This window comes from Moschus berezovskii, chromosome 23 (genome assembly GCF_049115385.1).
Source record: "Moschus berezovskii isolate FMDL1 chromosome 23, NW_MosBer_1.0, whole genome shotgun sequence".
Classification (NCBI taxonomy): domain Eukaryota; kingdom Metazoa; phylum Chordata; class Mammalia; order Artiodactyla; family Moschidae; genus Moschus; species Moschus berezovskii.
In genome coordinates, this window is record NC_142482.1 from 15,623,347 (window position 1) to 15,650,082 (window position 26,736).

The window sequence follows — 26,736 nt, forward strand, 5'->3', positions numbered from 1 at the left end:
TTTCGTTGTTGTCTGATTTCTATTAACATTTGCCTTTGCCACCTTCTATGTATTTGAATACTTTGCTTAGGATGCAAAGGATGACAAAACCTAAATGTGTATGTGTGTATGAGAGACAGCAAGAGAGAGATTGAAATAATTTTTATGTGTAAAGGTGAATTCAGAATAAATCCTTAGAAGTGTATGTTTTCCTTGAAATTAGCTCTGTGCAGCTGTCACCTTTGCCCCCCACTTGTTATGAAGTGTAGCTAATTGAAATGTCACATTGAGAAACCACCATGTATTTCAAAGATTGGCTATCTGGAACTCATTCATTTCTCTGGGACAATTCAAATGTTCACACATCCCAAATTATCTTTTCAAATCCAGATGATATACATACGTATTCACTAGTCAAGAAGCCCCAGCTTTTTCTTTTCCACTGGGATCTTTGCTTTCTGTTTTCAGGTTTTATTGGTGCTCTGATGGTGGAAATATGAATTTGCCACTTAAATCTTTTCTCCTTCTTCCAGTTCTAGTGTGGGAATTTTGTGATTCTCCTTAGTGTATTCTGGAAAGGAATGGGGCAGAGAGCTCTTAGTAGTTGACGTTCCCTGATTCTTTTGGACTAGATGACATTGTCGGGAGGTACGATGACCTGTCCGCGTCTGTGAGCGAGCGGAACGAGAGGCTGCAGATGACGCTGACCCGCTCGCTGAGCGTGCAGGACGGCCTGGACGAGATGCTGCTCTGGATGGCGGGGGTGGAGCGCTGCCTGCAGGAGCCGTGCCAGCTGCCCTTGAGTTCCACCGCTCTGCAGGATGTCATCAGTAAAAGCATCGTAAGTGACTTCAGACAAGCAAGGAGACCGCTATTCAGTGGGAAAAAGCAGTAACTCAGATTATTTAAAAAGTGTGGATGCTTTCATGCTCTGCCTGTCTGAAAGCCTTTCACTCATCCTCACTACACATTTTCATCCCTAAGATTCATATATCCTGGATTTTCCCATGTGCAGACATAAACTCTATATATAAAAGTGTTAGTGTAACATGATTTGCTCTTTTATATATATATTCTCCTCAACATATAGTCTTGAGTTGTAAGCCTCATTCTAGATGGCAGAAAGCACAACCATCTAATTTTCTTTAGGGAAAAACAGATTTATTTTCCTGGGAACTTGAATCTGTATACTGTTGGTTAATCTGGCTAAAATAGCACTTGATATTGGGTAAATTCAAAATAATTGTAGGAAAGTTACTAAGATGGTAGATCTTAAAAGTTTTTATCACAAGAAAAAAATTGTAAGTAGCTGTGGTGATGGATGTTAACTAGACTTATTGTGGTGATCATTTAGCAATATTTCCACCTCTTGAATCTTCATGTTATATGCACATGTGAACTCAGTCACTCAGTCATATCCGACTCTTTGAGACCCATTGAATTGGAGCCCGCCAGGCTCCTCTGTCCGTGGGAGTTTTCAGGCAAGATCCTTCTCCAGGGGATCTTCCTGACCCAGGGATTGAACCCACATCTCCTGTGACTCCTGCACTGCATGCGGATTCTTTACCTGCTGGGGCATCGGGGGAACCCCATTATGTTGTCCAGCTGAAACTGATTTACTGTTTAACATTATTGTAGCATAATGTTATATATATATGTCAGTGATAATCTCTCAGGTAAAATTATATTGAAAAAAGTATAATGACCTCCAAAGATGGGTAGATTTAAGATGACTTTAAGGCGTAAAGAGATGTTTCCTGAGTATGGCAGCATGGAAAGTACTGCCTGCACAGTCACGTGTGCGAAGGAGCAGAGAGGGGCTGTGTGTCCCTTTCCTGAGCATCACTCGTGGCAGAGGGTGTCTCACACACCAGGCCCTGTTCGTTCTCCCGGCTACAGCCTGCTGCCCAGGAGTTAATCAAATCAGTCTTGTTGTCTGGCCTTTGGAAACCCAGGAGTGTGGCTAATCCCTGGGCTGCGGGAGATCCCAGGATCATGGAGTGGCTGCCGCCTGCCGCGTCTCCAGGGCAGCCGGCCAGCTGCCTGCAGTCTCCGTGGTTGGCCAGGGCGGGGGCTGGGGGTGGGGTAGGCTGGGGCTGGGGGACCCCATCAGCTGGTCTGTCACTCCCGTTAGCTGCCTTAGTCACAGGTGGCTCAAACTTCTGTTGTTACACATAGTTATCTTTTCAAGTCTGTGACGTTATTTGTAAACATCATTCTATTACGCATGTGGTCTTTGGTTCATTTCAGATGCTGGAGCAGGACATTGCAGGGCGGCAGAGCAGTATAAATGCCATGAATGAGAAAGTGAAGAGGTTCACAGAAACCACCGACCCATCCACCGCGTCCTCTCTCCAGGCCCGGATGAAGGACTTAGCCTTCCGGTTTTCAGAAGCAAGTCACAAACACAAAGAAAAACTTGCCCAAATGGAGAAGCTCAAAACCAAAGTGGAGCGGTTTGAGAACCTCTCAGAAAAGCTCCAAAAGTTCTTAGAAACCAAAACCCAGGCTCTCACTGAGGCAGATGTACCTGGGAAGGATGTTACTGAGCTGTCTCAGTTTATGCAGGTATGTCTTCCATGGACCTCACAAGGCTGATCAAGTATATCAGCAGCCAAGACAAGCCCATACATTTATGGGCAGAATTACGAATAACAGGCATCGTTGAAATTGCTGATGAATTGGAAAAGATCTGTGCTTTTCTTCTTTAAAAACTTCAGAGCCCATCCCCTCCTTGAGGCCTCTGCTCATTGCCCGGAAGTGAACCCCGTCTCTCATTCTCTGTATATCATAGATACTATGCATGTCCTATTCCAGAACTTGGAGTAGAATGTAGAGTGCATTTTTAAACTGAAGTTTACCATGTTCTCTTTCAGACTGCCTGCATGTTGGTTTCGGGGAAGGCAATGGCAAGCCACTCCAGTACTCTTGCCTAGAGAATCCCATGGATGGAGGAGCCTGGTAGGCTGCAGTCCGTGGGGTCGCTAGGGGTCAGACATGACTGAGCGACTTTACTTTCACTTTTCCCTTTCACACATTGGAGAAGGAAATGGCAACCCACTCCAGTGTTCTTGCCTGGAGAATCCCAGGGACGGGGGAGCCTGGTGGGCTTCCGTCTATGGGGTCACACAGAGTTGGACACGACTGAAGTGACTCAGCATCAGCAGCAGCATGTTGGTTTACACTTTGATTGTAGGCAAGATCGTCCTGTGACATTCTGAGTAGGGTCGTTTGCATCCATACCTACAACTTGGTGGAATGCCCTTTGAAGATCTGGCAACATCCTATATATTGTTTCATTTTTCTTACTGAAGTCTAGTTGATTTACAGTGTTGTGTTAATTTCTGCTGTTCAGTAAACTAAGTCAGTTTTATATGTGTGTGTTGTTCAGTCGCCCAGATCTGACTCTTTGCAACCCCGTGACTACAGCACCCCAGGCCTCCCTGTCCCTCACCATCTCCCAAGGTTCGCCCAAGTTCATGTCCATTGCATCGGTGATGCCGTCCAGTCATCTCATCCTCTGATGCCCTCTTCTCCTTCTGCCCTCAATCTTTCCCAGCATCAGGGACTTTTCCAGTGAGTCAGCTGTTCGCATCAGATGACCAAAATACAGGAGTTTGAACTTGAGCATCAGGCCTTCCAACGAGTGTTCAAGGTTGATCTCCCTTAAGATTGACTGGTTTGATCTCCTTGCAGTCCACGGGACTCTCAGGAGTCTTCTCCAGCACCATAGTTTGAAGGCATCAATTCTTTAGAGCTCTGACTGCTTTATGGTCCAGTTCTCACAACTGTACATGACCACTGGGAAGACCAAAGCCTTGACTATACAGACCTTTTTGGAAGAGTAACGTCCCTGCTTTCCAGCATACTCTCTAGGTTTGTCATAGCTTTCCTGCCAAAAAGCAAGCATTTTCTGATTTCATGGCTGCAGTCACCATCTGCAGTGATTTTAGAGCCCAAGAAGAGAAAATCTGTCACTCCTTCTACTTTTTTCCCCTCTATTTGCCATGAAGTGATGGGGCTGGAGGCCATGATCTTAGTTTTTTGAATGTTGAGTTTTAAGCCAACTTTTTCACTCTCCTCCTTCACCCTCATCAAGAGGCTCTTTGGTTCCTCTTCACTTTCCTCCATTAGAGTGGTATCATCTGCGTATCTGAGGTTGTTGATGTTTCTCCTGCCTGTCTTGGTTCCAGCTTGTAACGTATCCAGCCTAGCGTTTCTCCTGATGTGTTCAGCATATAAATTAAACAAACATGGTGACTATAGACAGCCCTGTTGCACTCCTTTCTTAATCTTGAACCAGCCAGTTGTTTCATACAGGGTTCTAACTGTTGCTTCTTGACCTGCATACAGATTTCTCAGGAGACAGACAGGTCAGGTGGTCTGGTATTCCCATATCGTTAAGAGCTTTCTACAGTTTATTATGATCCATACAGTCAAATGCTTTGGCTTAATTAGTGAAACAGAGGTAAATGTTTTTCTGGAATTCCCTTGCTTTCTCTATGATCCTGCAAATGCTGGCAACTTGGTCTCTGGTCCCTCTTCCTTTTCTAAACCCAGCTTGGATGTCTAGAAGTTCTTGGTTCACATAATGCTGAAACTTAGCTTGCAAGATTTTAAGCATGACCTTACTGATGCAGTTGTCCGATGGCTAGCACATTCTTTAGTATTGTTCTTGGGAACTGGGATAAGGATTGACCTTTTCCAGTCCTGTGGTCACTGCCAGGTCTTCCATATTTTCTGACATTGAATGCAACACCTCGATGGCATCATCCTTTAGGGTTTTGAGCAGTTCTACTGGAATTCTGTTGCATCCACTAGCTTTGATAATAGCAGTGCTTCCTAAGGCCCACATGGCTTCACTTCAGAATGTCTGGCTCTGGGTGGCTGACCACACCATCGTGGTCGTCCGGTTCTTTTGGGTCTTTTTCACACAGTTTTTCTGTGATTCTTTCCATCTCTTCTTGATCTCTGCAGCGTCTGCTCAATCTCTACTCTTTATGTCCTTTCTGTGCACATCTTTGGACAAAATGGTCCCTTGGTGTCTCCGGTTCTCCTTAAGAGATCTCTCGTGTTTCCCCTTCTGTTGTTTTCTTCTAGTTTTAGACACGGGTCATTGAAGAAGGCCTTCTTGTCTCTCCGTGCTGTTCTCTGGAAATCTGTGTTTAGTATGATATACCTTTCCCTTTCCCCCTTGCTTTTCACTTCTCTTCTCCCTTTTCCCGTTTGTGAGGCCTCCTCAGATAACCACTTTACCTTCTGTTTTTCTTTTTCTTTGGGGTGGTTTTGTTTGCTGCCTCCTGTACAATGTCATGGACCTCCGACCATAGTTCTTCAGGCACAGTGTTTACAAGTTCTGATCCCTTGAATCTGTTTGTTACCTCTGCTGCATATTCATAGCGGGGTTGATTTAAGTCATACCTGGCTGGCCTACTGGTTTTCCCCGGTTTCTTTAGTTTAAGCCTGAATTTTGCTGTGAGAGGTTGTTGATCTGAGCCACAGCCAGCTCCAGGTCTTATTTTTCTGACTGTTTACAGCTTCTCCATCTTTGGCTATGAAGAATGTAATTGATTTGATTTCGGTATTGGCCATTTGGTGACGTCCATGTGTAAAGTCATCTCTCATATTGTTGAAAAAGGGTATTTGTGTATATATACAAACATGTATGTTCTTTTCCATCGTGGTTTATCATCAGGTACTGAGTACAGTTCTCTGTGCTGCGCAGTACGTCTAAGAGTCTGCCTCTGCTCATCTCAGACCCCCTCCCCAACCCCTCCCCTTTGACAGCCACTGGTCTGTTCTCTGTGATGCAGCAACATCTCATGTTGATGTTTTGTAGGAATCAACGTCTGAATTGCTAGAACGCAAGAAAGATCTGGAAGTTTTGCAGAATCTCTTGAAGGAGATCTCCAGCCATGGCTTGCCAGGGGATAAGGCTTTGGTTTTTGAAAAAACAAATAATCTGTCAAAGAAATTCAAGGAAATGGAGGACACTGTCAAAGAAAAGTGAGCACCACTTAAGAAACTGAATTTTATTCCACTTGATACTAATTGAAATGCATGATTTTTATTTCCTTACACACATACCTGGAACAGTTTTGGAAACTTGAGAATAAGCATAGGGCTACTTAATAAGTACTTCTATGTTGCTAATTCTCTTGCTGTTAAAATGAAGTGTATTTTTGTTAAATTATTCAGGAGGGAAAGTACATTTTTCTTCTGTGAAAGTGGAAAGCATTGTGTGAGGAACGTGGTGGTGGTAGTGTTTTGCTGAAGGCAGTCTAAACTTCTTTAGTCTAAAACCTTCAGCAAAAACCTTGAAATAACCTTGAAAGATAGCCAGTGGCCATGGCTTTCTGGACTCAGTTCATAAACTATGCATCAATCCAATATAGTTCTGGATGCCTTTTTTTAAGAAAGTAGTTTGGTTTTTAAGGAGTTGTAGATCAGACATGATTCCATGAACAAACAAGATACAAAAATGAACCTAACTTAAGGTAAAAAGCTGCACAGGGGTGAGCCTTGTGACTGAGTTTTTATTGAATATACTGTTGATCTTGTGCTAGTTTAGAATATATATCTGGTTTTGCCAGAGTTCATACAGAAGCCCCCCCGCCAAAGATAGAAAGTAACTATTTCTCTTTCAGCTCTTTTTATGTCTTTAGAATTCTCTACCTGAAACTTTTGCGTGCTGTGGGAACTGCTCACAGAGCTTTCATTTCCATCCCATTTAGTTCACATTGCACAGAGGAAATAATCTTGGTTTCCCTGGGTAAACTCTAGGTTGCTTTTTTCTGTCAGATGGACCCAATGGTAAAACCACATGGTCCTCTGATTAGTTTAGCTGCCAACGGACTCTCTGCTGATAATCCACAGCCCTGCACATGAGTACACACGATCCGCAGAGTATCCAGGGGCCAAATCCAGTTACCAGACCTCTGCTCAGAGCTGTGCATGTGCCAGGCGGGTGCCTTCCATCTCTGGTGCTGCGTGTCCAGGGAGGTCTGTGTACAGTTCAGCGTGCAACTTTCTGAGTACCTGTGGGGGAGGCATCCATTAAAATTCAGCATCACTAGGTCTCACCTTGTGTTTTAGAAACTCAGTCCTGTCTTCAGTTGCTAAGTCATGTCCAACTCTTCACGACCGCGTGGACTGCAGCATGCCAGGCTTCCCTGTTCCCCACTCTTTCCTGGCGTTTGTCCAAGTTCATGTTCATTGAAGACCAGTTTACCCATCCACTAAATTGACAGCAGAGGATGAGATGGCTGGATGGCATGAGTTTGAGCAAGCCCCAGGAGTTGGTGATGGACAGGGAGGCCTGGCGTGCTGCAGTCCACGGGGTCGCAGAGTCGGACACGACTGAGTGACTGAACTGAACTGACCTGGACTGGACTGTAATGCGGCATAAACACCACTCGGTGGCGCTGTGCCTCCCTCGCTTCGGTGACTTGTGTTTCGCTTCTGGTTCTCAGCCTGCTGGCGTTTAGCACCGTAGAAAGCAGACAGATCAAAGCACACTGACTCTAAATCATGTTAAAGCTGTTTCTCTGGAGAAGGAAATGGCAACCCACTCCAGTGTTCTTGCCTGGAGAATCCCAGGGACGGCGGAGCCTGGTGGGCTTCCGTCTATGGGGTCGCACAGAGTCGGACACGACTGAAGTGACTTAGCAGCAGCAGCATGGCCTTTAGAGTTTGTGTAGCACTGTAGACAACTGTTCCATATGGGTTACAGACATCATAACCGTTCTGTCTTGGTCTGCGGACTCCGCTGAAAACACAGGCAAGGACTTCACCTGCCACCTAGGAAATCTTTCCTCCTATATCTGAGGGTTGGCATGTGCGTGGGCGAAGAATTTTTTCCTTAATGTTAAATCTGGTATAGGAGTAATAATTTGTTTATTCGTTATGAGTCCTTTGGGGTATCTGCCTTCGTGGCTTAAATTCGTCAATGATGTTTGTGATCTAGAAAAGAAGCAGTATCTTCTTGTCAAGAACAGATGGGTGCCTTTCAAGTCCTGGTGAAATCATTAAAATCATGGATAAAAGAAACCACAGAAAGAGTTCCCGTTGTGCAGCCTACTTTTGGTGCAGAAGAGTTGCAGAAATCTTTGGAAGAAACTAAGGTGAATCACTGTCCGCATTTGATACCAAGTTCTCATTTGCCGGTTTTAGGAATGACAGGTTTCCTTTTCATAGGAATAGGAACAGAGGCTTCCTATTCATGTTAGATCTTCATGAATATACAGTGTATTTTGGTGAAATTTGTAAATCATGACATGGGTTTAACTGAACCTTTTAAAGGACACAGGCTTGCAGTCAATTTGCCTTTTTATAGAGATGTATTAGTGAGGTGCTGAGTGGTCCAGGTTGCTTCCCCCCACATCTCTACTTAGTCTCAGTTTTTTATACTGTTTCTCATAATGTTAATAAGAGATGCTTTTCTTCATTTCTGCATTTTGTCCTAGTTTGGACATAAGTCCAACCAGTATCTGAAGATAGAAGTTATTTGAATACTTTGTCATCTGACTCAAGTCTAAAACTTAAGACCAGTTATGGCAAGATTTCTACTCCAAATTTGTGGAGTTGTGTATTTTTTAAAATTCACTGAAGTTTTTATTTTTGTTTGCTTTTGAGTGATATTTATCTAGTTCCTTTCTATGATTTATTTTTATTCTTTTTGTGATAGCTTTAGGTATGTATAATTTGAGTAGATACACATGAATATTTCAATTATTCATCATTTATATGCTTTGTATAAAAATAGAGGTATTTCTACTTTGAATCTTATTATTTAACATATGCACGTTTATTATTTTTCTTTTGTCCTTATATTTATTCCAACTGTTTATTGTATGTCTGAAGCTCACCATGTAGTCTAATTTTTCTTTTTAAAATTTTGTTGGGCTGCTTGAATCTCCTTTGTTATGTACTATTTAAAGTTAAAAAGTGAAAAAAAAAATAAAGTTAAAAAGTGTATGTTCTGTTTATTGATTCCAATGCTGGAAGAAAATAATAGGATGAGTTTTAGATATTAAAAAATTCATTGAAATCTTAATAATTAAAATTAACTATTAAGTGGAATTCTGAATTTACATTTTTAAGAACAGTTTCTAGTACATTTCTTCTTGTAGCTTGGCTGTCGCCTAATACAGTTTGCAGACTTACAGTTGACAGTTACTTTGGAACTCATGGCAGCTGGGGGTAGCCTAGCTTCCACTGTGGCTGGGAGCAGAATGCAGGATGGACCTGACCCCACTCCTCACTGCCAGCAGTGTTAACAGTCACCGGGGCTGTTGGAACGAATAGAGATGCCATTCTTCTCTTCCATCCGCTCTCCCATAAGTCAGAAGCCACAGTCGTCACTGTTTTAAGATATGTTTAAGACCCTGAATTATAATGTGTAACTTGAAAAAGATTACTAAGACTGAAAAATAATGTATTTTTATATCTCAAGAAATTGCAAGAGGAGTGGAGCTTAAAAACACCAGAGATTCAGAAAGTCAGCAACAGTGGGAACTCGCTATGTAACCTGATAAGCGCGGTAACCACCCCCGCGAAGGCCATAGCAGCAGTTAAGTCAGGTATGTGCGTTGTTAACATTTGTGGGAAAACCCATAAGAATTGGGTCCACCCATGTTTATTTCATGTGTGTATGTTATTTCTTTTAATTAATGCATAAAATAACCTCAGAGATACAAAGGGAAAGTGACAAGAAACATGATGTGTCTAAACACACTAAATGCTGCCACAGAAAAGTGTCTGTACTGTTCAAATTTCAGATCTCTTGGGTTTCACTGCAATTTAAAATGTAGCCAAATTCATCTGTAAGGATAATGAGCATTATATTGGGAAAGGGGAAAGATTAGATTCCGTTTTTTTTGTTTTTACCTTCATTGATGGAAATGTAGAAATTCTGTTTGAAATAGTTGATAAAGAAATGCATCTGGTCTCCTGGGAAAGAAGGAAGTAAGGGGAGGAAATAGGTTTGCTTTTTTTTCTTTTTGTCGAGTGGAACCCTCTTAATTTATTCCCATCTGCTTTATTCTTTTATTCCCAAAAAAACAGTCCTGTCTTATGTTAGCCAGCATGTCTAAATCACAGTCTTACCATGCTTCTCAACAGAAAGGGAGAGTCTTATATAAATAAGGGTTCTAAAATCTAAGTTGTAGATAGGGTTTTCAGTTTAAAACATATTTATATTGTTGTCACTATCAGGTTTGAAGTAATCCCAGAGTAGAGTGCGGGCAGATCGCGCATCTTTGTTCTGGGAGTTTCTGAGGATCCTCTGTGGTTTATCTGCTCTTTCCACCCCCTACTGTCCCCATTGTGAGGCTGGCGTTCAGCTGGGCCTCTCTCCGAACACTGTTTATCCTGCTCTGTTAATCCCATTTCAGGCAGTGCTCACTGTATACGTGTGTGATGATCGCTCCTTTCTCTCCTAATCAGATTTCCTGAAATGTTAAGGTTTTGGTTTTTTTTTTTTAAAGGGAAGGAATTCTGTGGTGTTTTATATTAGTTCTTCATGTCCTCCTTGTATTCGTAATAAGCAAAAAATATTTTTTTCCCTGCTCTTTAACAACTCCCAAGCATGGTAGGAATTAATCTTGAGTATCTACAGGGTATTTTCACTTCCATTTGAAATGCCATGGTGTGTGATTTTTGTTTTAAGGGGACAACACTTAGATTAAGATTCAGATATTTAAGTGTTTTTGTTCAGGCTTGTTCTTGTGTGTTTAGTTGGGGGAAATGTGTTTTGTAGAGAGAGCCAAGGCGTATTCATATGAGAAAGTCTTAATTGATTTTTAAAAAAATTTTTGATTATAAAAAAGATACCAATGCTAGATGTTTATAGAATTAAAGAGAAATAATTACTACCACTTACCGAGCCATTCCTATTTCTAGGCAGTAGGGTGACTGTCTTTAATTCCTACTGGGGTTTCGTGAGCCAGGTCTTCCTCTACCCAGTGGCAGGGAGGGCTGGATGCATCTGTGGAGACTCATGGGGTCATCAGTGGGCTGGTTTAAGCTCAGGTGAGACGGACACCAGGGCCCAATGCCCCAGCTCCTGTGCCTCCTCTCCCTGACTTGATTCAGTGTGGTTTCTTTTACTTCTGGCTTTTCTTTCATGTCTTTTTACATTATTCCGCCTCCAGTAAACCCATGAAAAAACTGTCACTGCAGCAGACAGTTTCAGTTCCTTACATTGAGGTGGATGTTCTTCTGTCCGTCAGGCATTTATGCTTCAAGCAATACACGCTGTAACCAGCGTCTGTGCTTCAGTGACTGTATCAATAAAATAACTTCAGCATTAAAGCAATTATCACTTCAAAATTGCCTTATAGATTAATAGTTAATGATTAATGTATCAGTAATCTAAAGTTTCTGAAACTCTGGAGTTTAAATTGATCGTGTTATGACTTTAGGAGTAAATTTTATACAGAAGAGAGGACATAGCTTGATCTTTTAAACCTTTGTTTGATTTTGAAATTGAATCAGTATTTTAAAGTGTAAAATATAATAACAAAATAATTTTTATAAATTGTTTTATAATTATAATTTATAATAACATTTAAAATAATTACTGTTTATGGGGTTTGCTTTAATGTCACCTGGGCTTCCCTGGTGGCTCAGATGGTAAAGAATCTGCCTGCAACACAGGAAAGTTTGACCCCTGGGTTGGGATGATCCCATGGAGAAGGGAATAGCAAACCACTCCAGTATTCTTGCCTGGAGAACTCCATGGACAGAGGAGCCTGGCAGGCTACAGTCCATGCAGTTGCAAAGAGTCTGACACGACTGAGTGACTATTTTTTTTTAATGCCACCTGCTATTAATACACATGTAATATGACAGAAGTCTATGATGACCCCAGTTTTAATATTTTTTGCAGGTGGAGTAATATTAAATGGTGAAGGAACAGCCACAGATACTCAGGAAATTTTGGCAAATAAAGGTAAATAGTAACTTTAAATGTTTCTTGATTAAATAACTTGTTTTGGATTTTTTTTTTTTTTGAGAAAGAGAAAAATCTTTCTAGGGACAAAAAGTAGTTATATCAAAATTTCAAACTTTGAATTAAAATGGTATGAGAATAATCATGTTCTCCATAAATAACATATTTATATAACATTCTATGCAATTTCCTTCATTTGAAGGTAAAATCTGGTCATTGAATTTGGCATTTGGTTTACGTTTCCTTCTTTTGGGTTAATTTGAGGTATTTTCTCACTTGGGGTAACGTTATTTGAGCCATTTTTTAATTTGATGCCTGAGGAATTAATATGTAACATTTCATGGTTTGGGTAGTTTATTCCATGTAAAATATCTATCTCATTTCACCGATATTATGCAGTGTCCCTAATGCATTGGTCATGAAGTAGCATTGTAAGATGATAATGACATTATAGTTCTAAAACTATAGTTCTAAAAACTCTCTGACTTCATCATAGTGGACTTAATCTTGACTACGTGTCAGGTTGGCCAAAATAGTTTGTTCGGGTTTTTCAGTAACGTCTTAGGGAAGAACCCTAACAAACTTTTTACCAACCTAATAGAAGGAAATAGCACGTAAAACCAGTTTTTATTTCTGGAGCTCTAAATGCCCTGAAAATGTGTGTTAATTTTTTTTCTTACGTTTAGGCTTAACATCCATTAAAAAGGATATGACTGACATAAACCATGGCTATGAAGATCTTGGCCTCTTGCTTAAGGACAAAATAGACGCGCTGAGCACCAAGCTCTCCAGACTGCAGAAAGCTCAGGAGGAGTCCAGCGCCATGATGCAGTGGTTGCAGACCATGAGCAACACTGCCGCGAAGTGGCATCAGGCGCCGACCCCTGTGGACACGGAGGCTGTGAAAAGCCAAGTCGAACAGAGCAAGGTAGCGTCTGCGGGTCCGTTCACGGGAGACACGAGGGAGCCATCAGTGCCCAGAACGCGCCCTTGGGCTCACGAGCCGGTTCTGGTTTCCTGCTCTGTAACCGTCAGCAAGTCGTGGGCCAGCTTTGTTGGATGTGCCTTTCTGTAGAGATGGATCCAGCAGTCACTTCTTTTTACCCACAGATGTTATAAAGATGAGTGAGCTGTTGGGTGCAAGCAACTTTGACTTTCCAGCTCAAGTCTGGGATTTTCGCCAGTCCTTATTGGAAAAGGTGTACTTAAGGACTAGGTGTATTAGGAGTCTGTTCTGTCCAGTACAAAATAGGGGAGCTCATGCTTTCCCTTTCCTTAATAGACAGTATTTCTTTCTACAGCTGTCAGGGTTAGAAAAATGGTTCTGTACACTAGCAGCGCTGGCAAAAATGTCTCCAGATGACTAACTTATCTTAGAGCTCTATAAAGTGTTATCCAGAAAGCTGCTCGTTCACTAGTAGAGTCTCAAATCTCACAGCCGCTCTCGAGACTGATTTTCTGGTTAATTACAGTCATAGTGGTGTCATCTTCCCTTTTCCAAAGGGATTTGAGAATATATGAAACTCTCCCCAGGTGGCGGGGCGAGCTCTCTAGCGTTCTTCTTTGGGATTCTTTTCTCGGCTAGTTGAAGAATCGTTACAAAGAGGAAGAGAAAATATGATTGACTCCTGAATCTGGTCCTCACTCACTCCAGCCTCTAACTGTGGCTGTTTCCCCCTGTTTTGGTTATGTTAAAGAAACAAGTGCTGTATTACAGTTGCGCCCTTGTCTTTTGACGCTGACACACGTTAACACACTTACTTTTCTCCGTTAGCTGTTTGGGGCAGAACTGAAGCAGAATGTGAACAAGGTGCAGGAGCTGAAAGACAAGCTGACGGAGCTGCTGGAGGAGAGCCCAGGCTCGCCGGAGGCCCCCGGGTGGAAGCAGACGTTGACGGACATAGGTGCGCCACCACTTAGGCCGGAGGCCTCCAACAGAAGCCCGGGCGCTTCTTAAAAGTCGTAATCTTTATCAGAAAACATCTATCCGATAGTCAGTATCCCTGACTTTGAGATTTGCTTCCACGTTTCAGAATCTATTTTTGCAATTTCAGAAGTGTTATTTCGTGTTGTCTGGGGCTGGGCCTTGGCATATCTTTTTTCTCACTAAACACAGTAATGAAATTTATGTTTATGAAGAAGGTAAATACTAGTTAATACAGAGCTGTGCATTGAGTCACATGTTTTCTTTACGGTCTTTTTTTTTTAGCTAGATTTTGGGTGCTTCTAATTTTTTATGCTTTGTTATATTTTAGCGTAGAGAGTCCTTCCAGTTTATTTGTCTGGAAAAGACGGGTGCCCTTTTCTGCCACGGAGTTCCTGGCGGGACCCTCCCAGCCTTGGCTTCATGCTCCCGGCCCTTTCCTGACAGGCCTGTGGAGGCCTCCCCATGGGGTCGGGGCTTTGCTCTTCAGGAAGAGTGCTATGAATGTTCCCACCTTGTCCCTGCGCGTACCGCTCCTTGGAGATGCAGAATTCCCTCCACAGTCCCTGTTGTCGTTTCACCCGCTTTCCTTATTGTGATGATGTTGGAATGAGCGTCAGACAGTGTGTCATTCTCTGTACTTCGTAGTGCTGTTTGGAGAATTCAGTGAGTCCGTGTGTGCAGCTCAGGCAAACCCTGGCACACAGCGAATGTGTTTACTCATCACAAACATCATTTCACTGTCTGTTGTTCCCTTACATTTATCTAAACCTTGTCCTTTCTTTAGAGTTAGATATGCTGTGGTGAACTTTAGACGTTTCGAAGTGTGTTTCAGTTTAATAGGAGTCATCCTTGCATATGTAGTTGATTTACTTTGTTGTACACCTGAAACTGACATAACATGGTAAATCAACTCTACTTCAATAAAAAAAGAGGCATCCTAAAAGATCTTAATGTTGAAAGGTTTATTGTTGCCTTATAATTAATTGGGCCCTTATTTCAGTGACTGTCACCTAGAATATCAGAATTACTTGGAAGAATATTATCAAAGCATTTTAAAATAGGGGTGGGAATGAAGAATGTATGTTTCAAAAAGCTTCCTGATAAGATCTTGATATTTCTTCTTCGTATATGTTTACTTGCATTGTTTTGCTGTCAGATTGTGACTGACTAGAACAGGCCGTATGGAATGATGTCGTTTAGGGAAGGTTTCAGGGGTCGGGTTATAGGAAAAGCAGCTCTGTGGTATATTATGCTGGCTGAAAAGCAGTCTGTCACAGCTCATCACAGCTTCCGTGACTGTGCAGTGATTGGTGTTCAAGGATGGTCAGTAACTCTGGGCTTCAGGGAGCGTGCTGTCCTCCGGGCATGGGTAGCAGGCAGGCATCCTAGCAGAGGGTGAGACCCAGTGGGTCCTGAAGGCAGGATGGAGCACATGGGCAGAAGGGCCTGCGTGCGCCTGCCCAGTTTGGATGAGGGTATGAGGTCAGCGGCGCAGACGAGAGGAGGACAGACAATCTCAGATGAGCGGACAAAGCCAGTTTTTGGGCACCTCTGCAGGCAGCAGCAGCAGGTCAAGCAAAGGTGGTTAGATTTTGCCATCTGCATGGTGGTGGGTGACATATTGAGAGGTTTGAGCCCAGGAGTGACGTGTTCAGTGATGTCTAAGGGAGATTATTTAAGAACAAGTTTGCTGAAGCTGAGGATCATGGGTGGCGGTGGAGCGGGGTAGACGGCTGCTGGTCTGGGTGTGCATGTGACATGCTCGTGGCAGCAAGAGCTGAGCACCCCGGGGCCGTGTGAGAAGTGCACCTTCAGGCCGCACTCAGACCTGCTCCTCAGTCCCCGGAGGCGGGCCCAGTCCTGTGTGAGCAGACTCCAGGGGTCTCTGATGTAGCTCCAGTTTGAGAACCACTGGTCTGGGTGAAACAGGGTCGGGACCCACGTGGCATTCAGGTATTTGGGAGTGGAAGAACTGGCTTTAAGGATTGGTGATCGAGGACATAGGAGTGTCATGAAAGAAATCTAACTATTGCATCTCACGATGTATGAGAGAAGAACCTTCAAGAAAAATCTACAAGCTGGAAAAATCTACCTGTTCAGACAGGAATATGATAGTGTTTTTTTTTCCCCATTGTTTAAAGGGTTTGGTGAGATTTCTTGGTGTAACTTCTGAGCAGTGGGCTGCTTGTTTGCATAGAAGGGCATGGTTGGCCGTGGGTACATGCACTTGGGGGTCACTTACCTCGAACTGGTCATTGAAGGTTTGCTATTAAAGAAAAGGATGTATGTGCATTGTTCAAGTAGGTCAGTACTAGGTGAATAAACAAACTCTGTAGGACTTCTAGAAGGAGTGAAGTTTCTTAGGAATATCCCATAATTTACGACGTCTTCCAAAATCAGATTCAAATTCATTTTTCTTATACTTCAGCTGACATACAACCCTCAGGACCATAAAATCTGTATTGTTAAATGCAATGAACCCTTAGGTTAGGCTTTTTAATAGACTATATAAGGAGAGTCATGAGGGTGGAATGATGGCCACTGGGGATCCTTTTGAGTTCTGTTATGTAATCTTCATTAAGATATAGTTGTGTTAAATGTACAAAAACCAAATCTCTGTTGCATATTTTGTCTTTTTTTTTGTTTTTTAGATTCTAAGTGGAAAGAACTCAATCAATTGACAGTTGATAGACAACAAAAGCTTGAAGAATCCTCAAATAATCTAACCCAGTTCCAGACTGTGGAGGCTCAGCTAAAACAGTGGCTTGTGGAAAAAGAACTGATGGTCAGTGTCCTTGGGCCCTTGTCAATTGACCCGAACATGCTGAACACACAGAGGCAGCAGGTGCAGGTGAGTCTCCGTGACTTAACAAGATGGGTGTTTTCATGAAAATACGTTAGCGTTGGACAGTGTGTGCTCTGCCTGCCAGGGGGGCCTCTGTGATGTATCAGAGGCCCGTGAAGTGCCAGTGTGATGCTGACGGGACCTCAGAGGAGCAGAGCGCTGGAGCATCCCTGAGTGGTCCACTGAACCCATGGTCGGTCAGGTCCCTTGACTGCCTCAGTCATATTGTGGTTTGTACAGACCCCTGTTAAAGAGGACCTTCTCTGAAGTATTAATGTGATTGCATAAGCTATAGCATTTTTATGAGAAGCTAGTATATTGTTTAGAAGTGACTCCTTTGAGTTTGATTCATTTTGATTGTGGTAGTGGATAATGAAACTTAGAAAGGTCATGCAGAACAGCCCCGAGCTGGAGAAAGAAGGGAGGCAGGGAGGGAACCTTGAAACCTACAAGGTTACTTAGATGCATCTGATTACGAGCAGATAAATTCACACAAAACTAATAAAATGTGAGTCAGACGTGATGGCAGGAGTGCCGTTGGGATCTCGGGGAGCTTCTTTCGGTATAGGTGGTGGTTTTAGTTCGGGGGGACTGATCCATGCTCTGAAAATACAAATCAGTCCAGGCAGTTGAGTCACATACTGTTCTAGGCTTGTACGTTCTTCATCTGAATAGGCTGGAAGCAAAAGAGGTAAAGAAACATTTGAGAAGAAATAATTGTCCATGGTCTCCCAGAGATAGACAAAATATTACATTAAGAGGAGGATAATTTGGAAATCATCCATTTTACAAGGAAAGCCTCTGTGAGCCTGCACACTTGAAATGATGTGATTTATTGGCTAAATCTTTACAAAAAAGCCTACACATCAAACTTAGATTTAAAAAGAAATCTTTGTAAATCAATGCACTGTGAGTTGGTATAGCCTGGTACTGTTATCACTGTGCATTTTTTTGGGGGTAAGATGCTATGGAGCATTCAAAAACTGCCTGTAAAAGGAGAAGTACAAGTAGAAAAAATCACATTTGGTGCTAGGGTGATGTGAACTCATCTAAACTCAGTGTTTCCCTGTGTGTGTGAGAACTTGTGCATGAAGTTCTCTTCCTTCTCCCCAGACTAGCAAAAATATTTATTTTTTTCTCCCCCTTTGGGGGATGTTATTTTAGACCAAGTGTTACCTCTGTGAGGCAGCATTGCCCTTTGGGTTTAGTTTACGATAAACGCACTGCCTTTGAAATAGAAACTAGGAAAGAGGTAACAAAAGCAAAAATAAAAGCTCGATAATTAACTGTCATTTCTGCTCAGAAATGTAAAGCCGTGTTTTCTGTAACTCGTTCTCCAGTAGTTTGTGTGCTTACCCCTCGCGCGCGCTCTCAGATTCTCCTGCAGGAGTTCGACACCAGGAAGTCGCAGTACGAGCAGCTGACCGTGGCCGGCCGGGGCATCCTGCAGAGACCTGGGGAGCACCCGTCCTTCCACGGGATTGTGAAGGAGCAGCTGGCGGCCGTGACCGAGAAATGGGACAGCCTCACGGGCCAGCTGAAGGACAGGTGTGACCGGATCGACCAGGCCGTTGGGAAAAGCACCCAGTATCAAAGCCTGCTGAGAAGCCTATCCGAGAAGCTGGCCGACCTGGACGACCAGCTCAGCAGCAGCGTGGCGGGCAGCGCACAGCCCGACGCCATAAGCCAGCAGCTGGAAACGGCACGGAAGCTGAAGCGCGCGGTGGAGCAGGAGGCGCAGCGGGTCAGAGCGGCGCAGGCCCTGGGCGCGGACCTGGCGGCCCTGGTCCGAGAAGAGTACCTGAGGGCGGAGCTCGGTCGGCAGCTGGAAGGCGTCTCAAAAGCGTTCAAGGAGCTGGAGCAGAAAGCAGGTGCGTGTGTCTTCCGTGAGCTCATGTGTGTCCTAGGGCGGGGTCCGTGAACAAGCCACGCTGGCAGTGAACCGGGCCCTTCAGGGAACCTGCCCGCAGTGAGAGTGCGGGGAGGCGGCCGTCTGGGCGCGCGGGGCGCGGTCGGTGCCGGGGATCCGGGGGTCCGGTGCGGGCGCAGGCCCCCGCGCAGCTGGCCCGGGACTCTCAGCTGCCCCCATTGGTTTTCACAGACTCACAGAGAGAATAGACTTAAGACCATCAAGGGGAAGGGGATAGGGGAGTGATGGTGAGGGGTTTGAGGCTAGCAGATGCATACTATTTAAAAAAAAATGTGTTGTTGGAGTTTAGTTAATTTACAGTGTTGTGTTAATTTTGGCGTTGTGCAGCAGAGTGATTCAGTTATTCATGTCTGCTCTGTCGTCTTCGACTCTCTGTGATCCCACGTACTGGTAGCCCGCCAGTCTCCTCTGGCCATGGGATTTTCTTGGCAAGAACACTGGAATGGGTTGCCATGCCCTCCTCCAGGGGATCTTCCTGACCCAGGGATCGAACCCGTGTCTCTGTGGCAGACGGATTCCCCTGAGCTACCTAGGAAGCCTGTGATTCAGTTTTATACACACACACACTCACATTCTTTTTAAATATTCTTTTCCATTATGGTTTATCATAGGATATAACATAGAATGGATAAACAACAGAGTCCTGCTGTATAGCACAGGGAACTGTATTCAGTGTCCTGGGATAAACTGTAGTGGTAAGGAATATGAAAAAGAATGTGTATATATGTGAAACTGAATCACTTTGCTCTGCAGCAAAAGTTAACACAACTTCATAAGTCACCTACGCTTCATTTTAAAGAAAATACTAAAAAAAAAGATAGAAACATTGATTTTTAAAAGTGTAGATGTTTATGCTATCACAGTTTTGTTTCATCGGGAACGGAGATTAACAGGTATCAAAAAGGCTTGGTGTCATTTTCTTGCCCGCAGTTAGTTCATCTGGCTCTGTCATGGGAGCTTCTCCTGAGAGACATGTGGGAGAGAGCCACCCTGCCCGTTCCTCTCTCGCCCGCCCTGGCTGTTGGCCTTGGGCTTGTGGCCCTGGGCCAGGGGGTTTGAGGCCGCGGTGTTTCTGGGCCGAGAAGGGCCGGGCAGAGGAAAGCACGCAGGCTTCTGTGTGTGTCTGCAGAGGAACGCTCGGCACCCAGTTTATGCTTGTTAATAATGGATTGGATTTGTTTACTGATCAGAGCAGCCATTTCAGGCTCGCTCCCTGATTCTGACGTGATATGGATAGCAGATATTAGCTGTGACGATCACAGTGGTGATGACTCTCGTCAGGAGCCCTGTTCCATCACTGGCACTCAGCTTAGTGCCTGCATGGTCCCCTTATTCCCGAGACAGTTTCTGTCAGCGTTGCTGGCTCAGACTTGGGGAAATGAGACCTTGGGCTTCAGTCATTAGCCCCAGGCCCTGCAGCTCATAACAGGCTGATTGAAACCCAGAACCCTGTAGTCCCCGCAGACTGCTTTATTTTGCCCAAGTGATGGGTAAAAGTTACACAGGTGGGGATGTCCCTGTGATTAAGTTCCTCACTCCCAATGCAGGGGACACAGGTTCAGTCCCTGGTCCAGGAACTGAGATCCTGCATGCTACGCGGCCCAAAGAGGGGGGAAAAAAATCGCAGAGGTCGAAAAGTCACAACTGATGAGGGGTGAATTGTTTATCAGCATTACCTAGAGCTTTGAACAGTAGTCACGTCTCTGCCCTGGGATAGAGGTGGCTGTGGCATCCGGCCACGAAGCTCTCTCTTCTTCTTGTAGAGCCCTTCTCTTGCCCTCCCACCCACTCTTTGTGCATAACATCAGTGCTAGTAGCCTTTGCATTTAGATTATTCTGTGTTTCTATATGGTGGTTTTTCCCTTGACTTTTCACAGGTTCATTCAACATTTTGATGTAAAATAAACCTGTCTGTGATTTCATTTTTCAGAAACCCATGTCGAGCACCTTCAGTCAGCCTGTGCCAGCTCTCACCAATTTCAGCAAATGTCTAGAGATTTCCAGGCTTGGCTGGATACCAAGAAGGAAGAACTAAACAAGTCTCCCCTGATATCTGCTAGAGTCGAGGTCCTGGAGTCATTAGTGAAAGATCAGAAAGACTTCAGAAAAACACTGACCGCCCAGTCTCACCTTTATGAGAAAACCATTGCAGAAGGAGAAAACCTGTTACTAAAAACCCAAGGGTCTGAGAAGGTAGCCTTGCAGTTACAACTGAACACTATTAAAACCAGCTGGGACGGATTGCAGAAGCAGGTGAAGGACAGAGAAGATAGGGCGAAGGACGCGCTGGAGAGAGCCCGCAAGTATAAAGAGCACGTGGACACGCTCCGGCCATGGGTAGACAGATGTCAAGGCAGCCTCGAGGACGTCAAGTGTAGCTTGGATCCGGCTGAGACGGAGAACGCCCTCGCCCAGCTGAAGGCGCTGCAGAAGGAGATGGACCAGCATTTCGGGCTGGTGGAGCAGCTGAGCGGCGCAGCTGGCAGCCTGCTCGGCGTCTGTGAGGCGGACCAAGAGGTGGTGGCAGAGGAGAGGGAGCGCCTGCTCCGGAAGGTGGACACGGTCACTGAGCAGGTGCACAGGAAGAAGTTCTCCCTCGAGAACATGGCCCAGAAGTTTAAAGAGTTCCAGGAAGTGTCCAGAGAAGCTCAGCGGCAGCTTCAGGGCGCGAAGGAACAGCTTGCGGTGCATGACTCCCTGGGGCCCCAGGCTCACAGCAGCAAGTCCCTGACCATGTTGCAGACACAGCAGAAAGCCCTCCAGACCTTAAAGTCGCAGGTGGAGCTGGCCCAGGGCCTGGCCCGGGACCTCGTGGCGGAGGCCTCCGACTCCAAGGGCACCTCCGAGGTACTGCTCCAAGCGGAGACCTTAGCACAGGAGCACAGCGCCCTCAGCCAGCAGGTGCACGACAAGTGCTCATTCTTAGAAACCAAGCTTCAGGGCATCGGCCATTTCCAGAACACCATCCGAGAGCTGTTCTCTCAGCTCACGGAGTTTGACGATGAGCTGGATGGCATGGCCCCAGTGGGAAGAGACATGGAGACACTGCGGGAGCAGAAGGAGGCCACCAGAGCCTTCCTGGAGAGGCTGGACACGCTCGTCACACACAGCACCAACGCCAGCAAGACCTGCAAGATGATGCTGGCCACCGAGGAAGCCTCTCCCGACCTCGTCGGCATCAGGCGGGACCTGGAGGCTTTAAGCAAACAGTGCAACAAGCTCTGGGACCGCGCACAAGCCAGGAAAGAGCAGGTTGAAGGGACCATTGTGCGCCTTGAGGAATTCTACAGCAAACTCCAGGAGTTTTCTACTCTGCTCCAGAAGGCTGAGGAGCTGGAGGAGTCGCAAGGCCCCGTCGGCATGGAAACGGAGACAATTAATCAGCAGCTCGATGTGTTCAAGGTAGGGAGTGTTTCCTTTTTATTCTGCGTTTTGGTTATTCAGAGATGTGACCGGGGACTTCCCGCTGGCCCAGTGGTTAAGACTGTGCTTCTGCTGCAGGGGGCACAGGTTTGATCCCTGGGCAGGGGACTGAAATCCCACGTCTTGCAGTGTGACCAAAAAAATAATAATAATAAAAAATAAAACTTTCATGGAAAAAAAAAAAAAAGCCTGGCTGACGGAGAAGGAGGTGGCCTGTTTTGTAGCATCTTCAAGTAGGATTGCCAGGCAGTGTTGGAGCTCAAATGAGCATCCATGTAGGTGGGATGGGTCCTTCTGTTTCTGCTTTGGCCTCTCATGGGATAACGCTTGAGATGACCTAGGAACTCACAGGGTGCGTGGAAAGCTGGCGTCTGTTTATATTTTTAAATTTTATTTATTTGCATTTGGCTGTGCTGGGTCTTCGTTGCCATGCGGGTGCTTTCCCTACTTGTGGGGCTGCTTTCCAGAGGCGGTGCGCGGGCGTCCCACTGTGGTGACTGCTCTGGTTTCCGAGCGGGCACCCCTGCCTTCTGGCGCACAGGCCCGAGGGCTGTGGCATCCAGACTTAGCTGCTCCGTGGCAGGTGCGATCTCCTGTGCTGGGGACTGAGCCCTGTCTCCTGCATCGGCAGGCTGATTCTTCACTGCTGAGCCTCCAGGGAGGCTGGCTTCGGTTTCTGGCGTCGCTCACGGCTCCCGCCGCTCAGCCGCGGGGACGGTGCGTCCACCCGTCACGGGTGTGTGCTCTTCATGTTCGTGTCCTCGCACTTTCTCTAGTGGTGAATCAGTCTTTTCCTCCTCTTTTCCTTTTTACGGTCTTCTCCTTTTTAGCTTAGTTTTTTCCCCCAAGTTCCTCTTTTAAAAACAGGGTTTCCTTTTGTAATCCTGGGTCTATAAAACTTAAGATTTTGGGCTCATGCCCCGGACGATTGGGAGTAAATTATTTCTGATGGGACTGTTTGCACCCTGGGGCTGAGTACATGTGGGGTTTCTCTGGTGGCTCAGCTGGTAAAGAATCCTCCTGCAGTGCAGGAGACCCTGGTTCGATCCCTGGGTTGGGAAGATTCCCCTGGAGAAGGAAATGGCAACCCACTCCAGTAGTCTGGCCTGGAGAATTCCATGGAGTGTATAGTCCAAGGGGTCACAAAGAGTCGGACATGACTGAGCGACTTTCACTTCACTCATGGGGCTGTACACTTGGGGCTGAGTACACGTGGGGCTGTACACGTGGGCTGAGTACACATGGGGCTGTACACTTGGGCTGAGTACACATGGGGCTGTACACTTGGGCTGAGTACACGTGGGCTGAGTACACATGGGGCTGTACACTTGTGCTGAGTACACTTGGGGCTGAGTACACGTTGGGCTGTACACGTGGGCTGAGTACACATTTCTCACCAGCAGTGGCAGTGTTACCTGACGATGGGATGTGGGGAGAGGGTGGTGAGGTCAGTGCCAGGGTCCAGGTGAGTGATGTGGCCTTGCTCAGGGTGTTGTGCACAGAGGCGCATCTGGATGGGGACAGAGGGAAGGTCCTGGCTGCCCAGCCTTCACTGCTCAGGACTGACGGGAGCCTGGGGAGTGGCTGGGGGACCATCCACGAGGTTCGTTCTGCTTTGTAGTAAAGGCCGGTGGGATGCTGAGTCCCACCGCCAGCCCATGAAACATCAGATAGGATCAAATACAAACAAAATTTGCAAACCCAAAGATCATTTCCCAGGAGAAATAAATATAAATCAAATAGACTTTAAAATTCTCTGCTACTGTACTTGACGATGTCTTTCCTTTGCTTCTCTTTCATGACATTATTTTTATGTGACTGAATTTTGAAAAGTAACTTCAAAGTAGCTTCTTTTGCTTCTTTGTTACTAACATGATTATTTGCTGTTTATGGAGTGCCTTTGAAGCCTGATTCCTGCAGGGCTTAAAAACCTGCAGTTCTGAATTTGGGTCTTGATTCTGGAGGTGGAAGGAGCGGCCTCACTGTTGACTTAACTCACTTCATTTCTCTGTCACACTGTCATACTTGTGGTTTGCAAAATAAAGGTTTCATATAAGAGAATTCTGTATTAGAAAAACAAAATTCTGTGGCCGTTGCAACTTGGAAGACTGGGTGGAGGCTCTGAGGAGTGAGTCTCTGGAATTTTTGTGGAGCCCAACAAGCAAGGCTTGATGGTTACATGACAGTGTTCAGATGGTCTTTGCACTGATGCAGATTGGCTCTGAGCAACTTGTGCCTTTATGAAGTGGTACCATTTCCCTAGATTTTCTGTGACTTTGTGTAGGAAAAAAAAGAGCAGGCCTCCTCTCTTTTCACTACTTCAACTATTTGTAAGAAAAAAAATCACTATTTCTTTACTGAAAAGCACTAAATAAGCATCGTTACCATTCATGGATACAGATATTGTTTTATTTGACTGTGAAGAAAAACAAAGGGATCATGTCTTCTGAAAAGGAGTTGACTGATTTTAATGAAATTCGGTAATAATAATATCATGACATACCTTCAGTGTCTTGAAACCCAGTGATTGAAATAAAAGTTTCCAAGGAGACAGTTATCTGCATTTGGTATGCCAGTGCCATAGATAAAAAAGAACAGGAATGTTACGGTAAATAAAGATGGTAGTGTACACAGTCACTAATTCTGTTTTCTGTATGTGTGTTACATGCGCATGTTCTGAAAAATAGACATTACAACAGTTAACATTTATTGTGCGCTTCTGTGTGTCAAGCGTAACACTTGGAGAAGGAAATTGCAACCCACTCCAGTATTCTTGCCTGGAAAATCCCATGGACAGAGGAACCTGGTGGGCTATAGTCCAGTTCAGTCGCTCAGTCGTGTCTGACTCTTCGTGACCTCATGGACCACGGCATGCCAGGGCTCCCTGTCCATCACCAAATCCTGAGTTTACTCAAACTCATGTTCATTGAGTCAGTGATGCCACCCAACCTTCTCGTCCTCTGTCGTCCCCTTCTCCTTCTGCTTTCAGTCTTTCCCAGCATCAGGGTCTTTTCAGATGAGTCAGCTCTTCACATCAGGTGGCTGAAGTATTGGAGTTTCAGCTTCAACATCAGTCCTTCCAATGAACACTCAGGACTGATCTTGTTTAGGATGGACTGGTAGGATCTCCTTGCAGTCCAAGGGACTCTCAAGAGTCTTCTCCAACACCACAGTTCAAAAGCATCAGTTCTTTGGTGCTCAGCTTTCTTTATAGTCCAATCTCACATCCATACATGACTACTGGAAAAACCATAGCCTTGACGAGACGGACCTTTGTTCGTAAAGTAATGTCTCTGCTTTTTAATATGCTGTCTAGGTTGGTCATAACTTTCCTTCCAAGGAGCAAATGTCTTTTAATTTCATGGCTGCAGTCACCATCTGCAGCCCATGGGGTCGCAAAGAGTTGGACACGACTGAGTGAACACTGCTGCTGCTAAGTCGCTTCAGTCGTGTCCGACTCTGTGCGACCCCGTAGACGGCAGCCCACCAGGCTCCCCCGTCCCTGGGATTCTCCAGGCAAGAACACTGGAGTGGGTTGCCTTTTCCTTCTCCAATGAATGAAAGTGAAAAGTGAAAGTGAAGTCGCTCAGTCGTGTCCGACTCTTAGCGACCCCATGGACTACAGCCTACCAGACTCCTCCCCTCCGTCCATGGGATTTTCCAGGCAAGAGTACTGGAGTGGGTTGCCATTGCCTTCTCCACTAGACTATCTTTAATCCAGTTGACAGTTTTGAGAGCTGGGTCCTGTTATTATTTGCATCTTATTGTAAGAAAGCTGAGACCAGGGAAGGGACGTGACCTTCCCAGGGTCACGTAGGTGGTAAGTGTTAGAGCCTGGATGTTTTGTGGATGTAATGCAGTGTTTTGGTCAGCTTTATTCATCACATTGCACATCTTACATTCTGGGAAACTTTCAAATCCTCTTTGCTGTAGATGGATTTGGGTGGCTTGAGTAGCCATCCTTTGTCATTTATGTTTGTTTTCCTGATTTTTTAAATTGAAGTGTGGTTGATCTACAATATCATGTTAGTTTCAGGTGTACAGCCAGAGATTCAGTTATACATATATGTATGTATGTATGTATATTTATTGTTTAACCCCTCTCTCCCACCATATACATATATATAAAAGTTTTCCGATTCTTTTCCCTTATGGGTTCTTTAAGTATCTTCAGTAGAGTTCCCTGTGCTATACAGTAGGTCCTTATTGGTTATCTATTTTATATATAGTAGTGTGTATATCTGTTAATCCCAACTTCCTAGTTTATCCCCACCCCACCTTTTCCCCTTGGGAAAACATAAATTTGTTTTCTCTGTGTGTGAGTCTCTGTTTTGTAAATAAGTGCATTTGTATTTTTTTGTTTAGATTTATCATTTGATATTTGGACAGTCTTTATGTCCATCCATGTTCCTGCAGGCGGCCTTATTTCATTCTTTTTTGTGGCTCAGTATTCCATTTTGTATATGTATCACATCTTCTTTATCCATTCATCTGCCAATCAATCATTATCTTAATCCAGAACACCAGGCACACTTAAAGAATATGTTAGGTACTATAGTTGTCAAAACAGATCTGTAGATGAGGATAATGATGAGAACAGTTAACCTCCAGCACCACTTCTTCTGAAAGGGAACCAAACGTTTCCTTGTCTTAGTAATTATGTCTTTCTTGATCGTAGT

General features: G+C 44.8%; 1 protein-coding gene across 23 annotated transcripts in view; it reads left to right on the top strand.

The window, feature by feature from the left end:
- The window catches only part of DST (dystonin), a 542,031-nt gene that overhangs the window by 417,817 nt on the left and 97,478 nt on the right, over positions 1 to 26,736 (top strand). For all 23 annotated transcript variants that reach the window (XM_088831326.1, XM_088831327.1, XM_088831322.1 and 20 more), the window contains 11 exons: positions 612 to 820; positions 2,230 to 2,547; positions 5,819 to 5,985; positions 7,946 to 8,102; positions 9,434 to 9,560; positions 11,870 to 11,932; positions 12,619 to 12,860; positions 13,707 to 13,836; positions 16,511 to 16,710; positions 18,080 to 18,575; positions 20,565 to 22,036. In XM_088831326.1, the coding sequence (XP_088687452.1) occupies positions 612 to 820; positions 2,230 to 2,547; positions 5,819 to 5,985; positions 7,946 to 8,102; positions 9,434 to 9,560; positions 11,870 to 11,932; positions 12,619 to 12,860; positions 13,707 to 13,836; positions 16,511 to 16,710; positions 18,080 to 18,575; positions 20,565 to 22,036 (3,581 nt within the window). The remainder of the gene's footprint in view (positions 1 to 611; positions 821 to 2,229; positions 2,548 to 5,818; positions 5,986 to 7,945; positions 8,103 to 9,433; positions 9,561 to 11,869; positions 11,933 to 12,618; positions 12,861 to 13,706; positions 13,837 to 16,510; positions 16,711 to 18,079; positions 18,576 to 20,564; positions 22,037 to 26,736) is intronic.